Source organism: Vollenhovia emeryi, unplaced genomic scaffold (assembly GCF_000949405.1).
Source record: "Vollenhovia emeryi isolate VEMERY1.0 unplaced genomic scaffold, V.emery_V1.0 DF939140.1, whole genome shotgun sequence".
Taxonomy (NCBI): domain Eukaryota; kingdom Metazoa; phylum Arthropoda; class Insecta; order Hymenoptera; family Formicidae; genus Vollenhovia; species Vollenhovia emeryi.
The window spans coordinates 1,844,964-1,853,553 of NW_011967226.1; the positions used below are offsets into that span (position 1 = coordinate 1,844,964).

Below are 8,590 nucleotides of genomic sequence, written 5' to 3' on the forward strand. Positions count from 1 at the left end.
CCTAATTGTATTTAAATTTCTTCTCTCCTTATAAGCGCGCACGCGCACCGCGGTACAAATTTATATCGAAATATATATCGTATACAATTTCTGATGATGTACAAAAGCATTATACTATATACAAAACGAGTTATCAAAATATAAGAAGAGTTAAAAAGATAACTTTCGTCCTTTTTACAATGGTTCCACTACTTGACTAAACGTGACCGCTTTCTTTCAATTTAGCTATCAGAGTGTCCACGTCCGGTAATATAGCACCGGCCTGCCTGACTGGCGGATCCTCTACCGTGAGTATCTCGATTCTCGGCGCCACGTCTACTCCAAGGTCCTTCGGAGTGATCTTCTTGATCGGTTTCTTCTTGGCCTTCATAATATTCGGCAGTGTCGCGTAACGCGGTTCATTTAGGCGAAGATCGGCGCTCAGGACCGCAGGGGTCTTCATCTTGACCACTTCCAGCCCACCGTCAATCTCGCGCGTAACAGTCAGCTCGCCGTTGTTGTTCTCGATCTGAATTAAGGGGAGAGTTAATAATCGTCGCGACGTGGCCGGGTTTCATCTACTTCTTACTTTGCTGCAGAAAGTGCCGGACGGCCAATCCAGGACGCCAGCGGTCATCTGCGCGGTTTGATTGTTATCGTCGTCTATGGCCTGTTTACCAAGTATCACCAGATCCACCTTCTCCTCCTGCGCCAGCTTGGCCAGTATCTTGGAGATGTGAACGGGCTGCAACGTCTGGTACTCGGGACCCGATATCTCCACGTGAATTCCACGATCTGCGCCCATCGCGAGCGCAGTCCTGATTGTGTCCTGCGACTGCGCCGGCCCGCAGCTGACCGCTATTATTTCCTGGGCTAATTTCTTCTCCTTCATTCTGACCGCCTCCTCGATGGCTATCTCGTCGAAGGGGTTCATCGAATGCTTAATGCCATCTGTGACCACCCCGGACTTGTCCGGCTTGACGCGAATCTGCGGAAACGCGCAGAAATACAGTGTTTTTTAACTTGCCGATGTCGCTGGTCAGCATCTTACTTTATTAATGATTGCTACAGCTGTTAGTGTACTGTTAAAAAAATGTACAATCAGACTTCACAGCAACGTTCTGATCTCTCTTAACAATATAAATGTAGTGGAGTTATTCTACCTTCACTGCATAATCGATTACTCTCTTCACACCTACGAGCACACGCGCCATTCTTTACGCAACGAAAACGGCTAACGCTATGCAACTATTTCCGCTTAATTCGTTTTAATCGATGCCAATGATAAATTCGTAACAGTCCTTCAAACGTGGCTCAAAGTCTAAAGTCTAATCGGAACCGAGGGAGGACTGAGAATGGTCACATTGACGACCTGGTGATTTTTGATAGGGAAAATCTGAAACTAACAAGCTTCAGGGACAAATTGCGCTCGGTAATGGTTCGAGTCCGCGCTATGGTTCGTGTCCGAACTACTCGCAATCTAAACGCTGCAGGGGCCCGTATTCTGAATCCACTTTTATCGATAAGAAAATGCCTCTAAAAGTGGCTGATAAGCCTACTGATTAACTATAAGTTTGCCGCGTGTTGCTTTCCTTTTACACTCAAGTGATACTGAGTCACTCATTTATGTGAGTATTTTATACTCAGATATATGACGTCATTAATGTGAGTCTATTAAAATTACTAAAACACGCGGTCTTGATCGTGTGTAAAAACTCATTTAAATCTGGTTGAATCTCACTTCTCAAGAATCAAAAGGAACATGCATTCAACTGGGCTATGACGTCACAAGTGAGATTTATCTGAGTTTTCATGTAAAAGGAAAGCAACTAACATTTAACAAAGTATCTCTGAAACTAGCAATGGACGCGGTATGTCAGAAATATTTAAAATATATAAAATATATAAAATATAATAACAGCATAAAATGAAATGAAATCTTATATAATACGTTATAAATATGTAACTTTACGTTTGAATATAAAGTTGTTAATTGAACATCACAGAGGCCATAACTTATAGTCGAATTTTTCGTCACAAAAGATGGAAAGAACCTGCGTGAAACGGAGCCAACAATAGACTGAAAAATATTAATATTTATATAATAAAAATATTATATTTAAAAAATTTTTTTATCTCCAATCAGACGGATTTATATCATATCGTTAATTATCTGTCGGAAAGGGCTGTGTTGTTGAGTGATAATATCAGGATAAATATTAAAATTTATTGTCGCCATTAGACTACAAGGCAGAATATGGGGAAAGCGGGATTAGCAGATTTGTTGAATAAAAATGTGTTATACATCGAGATAGTAAAGTATAGTATTTACAAAATTAAATCAGCCTTCAAGCTGACTTAATTTTTGGGATATCCACGTGCTTTTGCCTCTTTAAACATTGCCACGAGAGAGTCCAGGGTCTCCTCTCCTGTCGGGATGATCTGCTCAGGCGGCAATATGAAGCCGTTTCTACCTTGATCGCGCAACTCGTAGGTGTAGGCAATACTTTTACCATAAGTGCCTTTGATATAATCCACAGTGCTTCCGGTAGCTATGTCTGAAAGTGATTCGATAAGAACGTTAATATATGAAAAGATCACGGTTTTTTACGTAAGATTACTTCAATCTTAAAGTGCGAAAAAATTAATTAGATTACATTTCAGTTAGAAGTAATAGAAACAAAAAGAGTTAAATCAATTTCGGATACATTACAAAGTACTCAAGCGGGTGAAAAGTGACGAGGAAGTAAAGCGAATTAAAATTTCTCTACTTACAGATCGTCTCAGCAATATTTCCGGTCACGTACTTAGTTCCGTATCTCTTTTCGAGAGCTGTGATCGCTTTCATGCCAATGGCGTACTAGAAACATGAAGATTATATTAATTATTACGTTACAGACCGACGTTAAAACAACAAAATAATGGTTAGCTTGATCGCTTAAAAATCTTGGACATTTTAAGAATCAGATTGACACAATTAATTCAGCACGAGAGTAACGATAAGAAGAATACAACTGAAGAGAAAAATGCTCCAACTAGTTTAGGAAATATTTCTTTTTGTGAATGAATTTCCATGTCGCTTTAGAATGTTAAAGTTCTTTACCAAGTCGTCGTAGTTTTCAAGATGATCTCTCGTGTGACCATACGGGAACAGCAGTAATTGCGAGTAACTATGGAACGATATGTACGCGTAGAATTTATCGGAGATGGTCTTGATGTAATCGGACGCGCTCTTCGTCTCTACGTCGGAGAATGGCGCAGTTCCGGCGTAGGTCTCGGAGCACGGGTTGCTGCTGGCCCCTCCAGCTGAAAAAAATCAAATTGCAATAACGTTAGTAAATATTTTTACGTTAAGAGTTCTACGAAATCTTTGGAGCAATCTGGACCTTCGATAACATTATATTTTATTCTTGACTCCCAATGAGAAATGATTCGTCGAAGCGATGTCAAATCGACATTGACACCGTCGAATTTACGTCAATTCGATATCGTTTCAACATAGATTGACGAATCATCTTTCACTGGGTGGACTGTTAAGCAAGAGAGATAGAGACTCTCGCTAAAATCCGAGGGGGGTACTTACTGTTCCATCTGTAGTCCCAGTTCCTGTTGGGATCGCTGCCGCTGCAGAAGAGGCTGTACGGCTTACGTGTCTTTCTCCACAATCGATCCTGAAAAATGATTGTAAAAATGTGTGCAAATGAAACTGACCTTTAAACTAATGCATCGCGTTCTGCGTAACGTTACTCTCTGAAAGTCAATCAAGTGGATCATCACTGAAAACAGTTATAAGTGTAGCACTGAAAATAATTCACTTCATGCTACACTTATAAATGTGAATCGGGGAATATTCGCTGTTTTCAGCGGTAAACCACTGATTGGCTTTTAGAGAGTACGAAACGGAGCTTACCGTAGTATGCGTGTACACGTATCCGTCGGGATTGAACGAGGGGAAGATGTACCAATCGTGGCTATCAGCCAGATTCCTGACGTCCGAGTCCTCGCTGGTCAACAGTTGATGGAGGATGTACATGACGGTCGCCGGGGAGATCCATTCCCTGGCGTGGATGCCACCTTCGATGAAGATTCCAGGGTTATTGGCCTTGAAGGAGACCTTGACGCCTTTGATCTGGCGACCCTCGTACGATTTGCCGCCCACGACGACCTGCACCTTGTCGGGATACTGTTTAGCCAGGTCGTCCAGATTCTTGTAGATCTCCTCGAGAGTGTGATAACTGGTAAAATCGAACGACTTTGACCGACTATGCGGAGTCGTTGCGTCAATCAGCTCCTGGACATCCTTGATGTGCATCTGATAGGGTATACCGATCTGGCCCATCTTCTCATAGAATTCGGGCAACTTGTGCGGGGCGACCATGAGGTCCACGTGTTTGTTCACGGTACTCGGTGAATCCCAGAAGGAGAACTGAAAGGAATGGTCAGTCTCGCATATTAGAGTTAAAATTCAATCTTGAAGTTAACTTTCTATTGCGATTCGTTTGCTAAATAACTTTACATTTTTGTAGAATTTCTAAAATTGGAAAATTTTCTAATCCGATCTTACTTTCTGTAGGTCTCGTGAGATGGATTTCGCGTGAGTTTCAAGTAATGCAGCGAGTGTAAATATTCTTAAATTCCAAATCTTATTCGACCACATCAGCTGGCCACGCTCGTTAGTTTCTCTGTCAATGCAGAAAATTTATTGCGAAAAATAGTACCTCAGCCAGGATTTGAACCTGGACCTCCCTACACTCTAGGCGGTCGTTTCATCTCTCATTTATACGCCTCGGTGGTCGAATAAAATTTGGAATTTCAGTATTACAGTGGCAATTAGAAATTAATTTTTAAACATTCTTAATTCGCACTTGTACTTGTAAAGCGTATCTGTGATTTAATAGGAATTCACTCACTCCGTCATAACCGTTTTCCAACTCCTGTAGAATTTCGAGTTGCGTTTCCGTAGTCGGAATCATCCGGAAGACCTTGTAATTGTTGTAGACAGCCTTCTGGGCGGCCGCCAGGCCCACGAACGCGCACAGCACTATTATCTTCCACATGATGCCTCTGCAGAAAACCCCACATTTCTCATTAATACATGAAATCAGATCTCATTCGAACGATTAAATGCTTTTTTTAAAATTACAATTGGACAACACAAATAATTTTGAAAGAAGTGATTGGAATTGCCATCGACCGGATGTTCAATTTAGGGATTGTTCTCTCGAAGACAACGACTTACCCCTTGCGAGACAGGAACGCTTGTGATTGTGATTGCAGCTACTGTTTCGTTCATTGTATTTAAACACTGGATGCACACGGCACCAACAATCGACATATATCCACATAGGACATTTTATTAAGAAAAATCACCGTCGATCAATCACGCAAAGATCATGCTGGGTTTTACCGTCTATCGGATTAGCTCGAAAAGAATCGCGTTATCAGGATTGATCTTGCATTCAATAGTATCAAGACGACGTGTCACAATTAGTCGTACAGCAGCTTTATCGGATGTTTAAATAGAATGTATATACGTGTAAACAATAGTGTAAACGAATACTCTTCTACAACCTAGGGCTAGAAATGGATCTGGATTTTTGCGTGTTTATACATTATTATAAAATTATAAAATTGTAAAAAAGTTTTATAGCAAATAAAAAAATTCGTTATAGGCACATTATTATAAAAATATACTTACATATTCAGAAATTTAATTGAAATTAATGTAGAAAATGTTAACTGTTCGTGTTCAAAATGTTTTGCTGGCATATTGCGAAATATTTAATTTCACAAGAGTAATGTCGACTAAAAAAAAAAATAACGCAAGTACAAAGAAAATTAATAACATGAAAGAAACAGTGAAAGTTGCTTTTAGTGTCGATCCGATTGTGTACAGTGTAAAATGCTCGCAATACGCATGAAACAGATGCAATGAAATCGATGTACCGCATAATCGCCGAATCAATTCTTTTGTTAGTTGCGTGACCGTGTAAAGTAACACGATTTTATTCCCCGATAAACAACTTTACTCCGTATTGTCCTATGAGTGACACGTCTTCTCTCCATAAATAAATAGCGCGGATGAGACCGCAAATGAATTTACATTTATCTTTTTGGTCGTTTATCTACAATAATTTCTATTATTTCGGTCAATCATGCCCCGCATATATCGTTTTTCATTTGTACGGTTATCGTAAGTGTATTTGTATTCTTATCGGACATGGACTGTGACTTCTCCAGTGTCGTATAGTAAATTCTTCTTTGTCGGTTAGTCGATTGTTGCGTGATTAACATCATTTTTAATTGCGTTACGGACACTCAACGAAGGCTGATCTCTAGGCAAGTAATTAAAGCCCGATAAGATAGTCTCATCACCTAATTATAGATTAAGATATTGCTCTTTCTTATCCGGATACAAGACTGCCGCATACTTTGTCTCGCGTGAGCGGTGTATCGGTCGCAAGATCTTCCGCGTGATTTATTGGTTTACTCTCCTTTTGTTCGCAGATACTCTTTGTACAAACAAATAACATGTATTTATCGTCTTATAAGCGCGAATCATTGATCGATCACTCGCTTGCGGGAAATAGATAAAGTAAAAAAGAAGGACGGACATTTTTTCTTCAATCCCTCGAGAAATCAACTCAGTTCAGAAAAGAAAGTTCTGCGGCAAGTTTGTGGAAAAATGTCAGTTTGTGTCTTTACCTTCTTGCTCGATGGGTGCCGTCTGTATCAGCCTCCCGAGTTACGTGGAATGTGCTCTCCGACGATTCACCTCTCGGCTCTTATATACGCACCGTGTTTTTTCGAGCATTATAGTACGGGGTAACGGGATATGGGTGCTTAATTTGCATATTTCTAGACGCGAGTCCTAGTATCCCAGATTCATCGTTTGCCTTGATAACATGCGGGCCTTTATCAGCACCGCGGATGCAGTATTTAGCAGAAACTGAGATGAAGTAGTCAGCAGCTCGGCCTGATTTCTCACTGCTCGAAATAATCCGTACGCCTCACATTGTTGCGAGATGTTTATTAACAATGTTTTACAAGATCCTATTCGTGTCGCACGCACAAATATATATTTCGTAGTAGTAACTAATAAATTTACATACTTATTCATATCGTTCGTACCCGATCTAGCATTATATACATAACATTGTTTAAATCATCCGTAGAGTCACGGTTCGAAGAAGGAAAGTCTTGTAATTGTTAACGCTATATTCTCTGAGAGGTGTTATTACGCTCGCGCAATACGCTACACCAGCTTAATCTACGTCCTCGAAATTACGTTTGAAAACACTGCAGTCGTAGAAAACGCACACAGCATTCGCAAGTGACTCGTCATCCCGTTTGCAACATTCTTCTCCCAGCACATATCATACAGTATAAACTTACAAATTAATATATTTATCGCTCCGAGGTATCTGCGTGATCAAGAAAATCTTTTTAATCAAGATTAGGAAACCAATCTTAAGATAATTTATGTAAAAAAGTACATTACTTTTATAATATAATATACATTATATATTATAATTTAACTTTATATATTAAATATATTAAATATAATTTTTTAAATAACTATCCATCCTCGTTAATATTCATAAATTTAAACCGTCATTTTTTAATCTCTAGTAAGTTTAATTTGCAATGGAATGAAAGGAAATGAATAAATATTTTGCCGTCAATATTAATTCCTCTTTTTCATATTGTAATGTGCTATACGAAAGAAAGGAAACACAATATTATCAAAATATGATTAAAATAGATACCTCAGAATGCGTGAGATCTGTACCCACAATTTACTCGATAAAGCAATAATTTGGATCTGTACAAATTTAATTAGCTCATAGAAAATGTAATTAAACAGTAGCCGACTGGTTAGCTGACCATACATTTTTGCGGTATAAAATAGTTCTTTTCGGGAGATAGAATTTTCATTTCGTTTAGTCCTTTCTTGTAGTCGTTCAGAATAACCGGCTCCTTATACATAGACGTAAAATTATAATTTATACACTACATGCGTATCTTGTGTACGCGTACACTAACAGATGTAATTGTCTAGCGGCTAAATCAAAATTTCATGTTACATCACAGTCTGCAATTTGTTACGTGCCTCATACAGTCGATTGGAAGTAGATACCTGCCTTTCCTAGATCACCTTCACAGTTATGTTCAATGTAGGTATAATTCATTCTTTTCTCGAGAAAATTCTTTAATAAAATAAAGAAAAATGACGTAAAATGTGCGGAAAATAAAATGTTCAATATTAAAAATCTCTAAAAAAAAAGAATTTACATTATATCCCTAATGTATATCATTATATCATTGATATAGATACGGAGAATACAAAAGATTATATATATTTTTTACATATTTCAGAATGTGATCCAGGATATATCGTTCGACATTCGGAGCTATAATGTAACAAAAAAATGCTATTTCAAATTGAAATGCTGATATTGTCTGTAGTATAACCAACGTGAAATGATACAATACATTCCGTCATATAAAGACTAATGTTACAAACAATCGCAATCCAATTATTTGGATGCAATACTTTATTATAAAACGAATGGTAACCCGTAGTTTCAAGATTTGTTAAAACATTCTA

The 8,590-nt window shown here is 38.6% G+C and overlaps 2 protein-coding genes across 3 annotated transcripts; both read right to left on the reverse strand.

Annotated features, from left to right (window-relative positions):
• Window positions 1-7: 7 nt before the first annotated feature.
• LOC105567173 (electron transfer flavoprotein subunit beta) lies at window positions 8-1,384 on the reverse strand. 2 transcript variants are annotated; one of them, XM_012021799.1, is made up of 3 exons: window positions 1,143-1,384; window positions 569-967; window positions 8-508 (listed from the first exon to the last, which is right to left on the reverse strand). In XM_012021799.1, exons 1-3 carry the CDS (start codon window positions 1,191-1,193, stop codon window positions 197-199), a joined length of 762 nt encoding a protein of 253 aa, XP_011877189.1. In that variant the 5' UTR covers window positions 1,194-1,384; the 3' UTR covers window positions 8-196. The 2 variants fall into 2 exon arrangements, with proteins under 2 accessions (XP_011877189.1, XP_011877190.1); XM_012021800.1 differs by lacking the exon at window positions 1,143-1,384 and adding an exon at window positions 1,031-1,116.
• An 802-nt stretch (window positions 1,385-2,186) lies between these two features.
• On the reverse strand, window positions 2,187-5,319 carry LOC105567174 (zinc carboxypeptidase-like). Its single transcript, XM_012021801.1, has 7 exons — window positions 5,219-5,319; window positions 4,890-5,043; window positions 3,890-4,405; window positions 3,563-3,650; window positions 3,083-3,285; window positions 2,755-2,839; window positions 2,187-2,537 (listed from the first exon to the last, which is right to left on the reverse strand). The coding sequence occupies exons 2-7, from the start codon at window positions 5,034-5,036 to the stop codon at window positions 2,338-2,340; spliced, it is 1,239 nt and encodes a 412-aa protein (XP_011877191.1). The 5' UTR covers window positions 5,037-5,043; window positions 5,219-5,319; the 3' UTR covers window positions 2,187-2,337.
• Window positions 5,320-8,590: the final 3,271 nt, after the last annotated feature.

Bases quoted from the DNA above. Each gene is read 5' to 3' on its own strand.
- LOC105567173 (XM_012021799.1), bottom strand. From the start codon at position 1,193: ATGGCGCGTGTGCTCGTAGGTGTGAAGAGAGTAATCGATTATGCAGTG. The intron at 968-1,142 runs GTAGAATAACTC...GCGTTTCCGCAG, and splicing joins TAATCGATTATGCAGTGAAG to ATTCGCGTCAAGCCGGACAA. The intron at 509-568 runs GTAAGAAGTAGA...CCCTTAATTCAG, and splicing joins CCGGCACTTTCTGCAGCAAA to ATCGAGAACAACAACGGCGA.
- LOC105567174 (XM_012021801.1), bottom strand. From the start codon at position 5,036: ATGTGGAAGATAATAGTGCTGTGCGCGTTCGTGGGCCTGGCGGCCGCC. The intron at 3,286-3,562 runs GTAAGTACCCCC...GATTTTTTTCAG, and splicing joins CTGGGACTACAGATGGAACA to CTGGAGGGGCCAGCAGCAAC. The intron at 2,538-2,754 runs GTAAGTAGAGAA...AATCACTTTCAG, and splicing joins AAATATTGCTGAGACGATCT to ACATAGCTACCGGAAGCACT.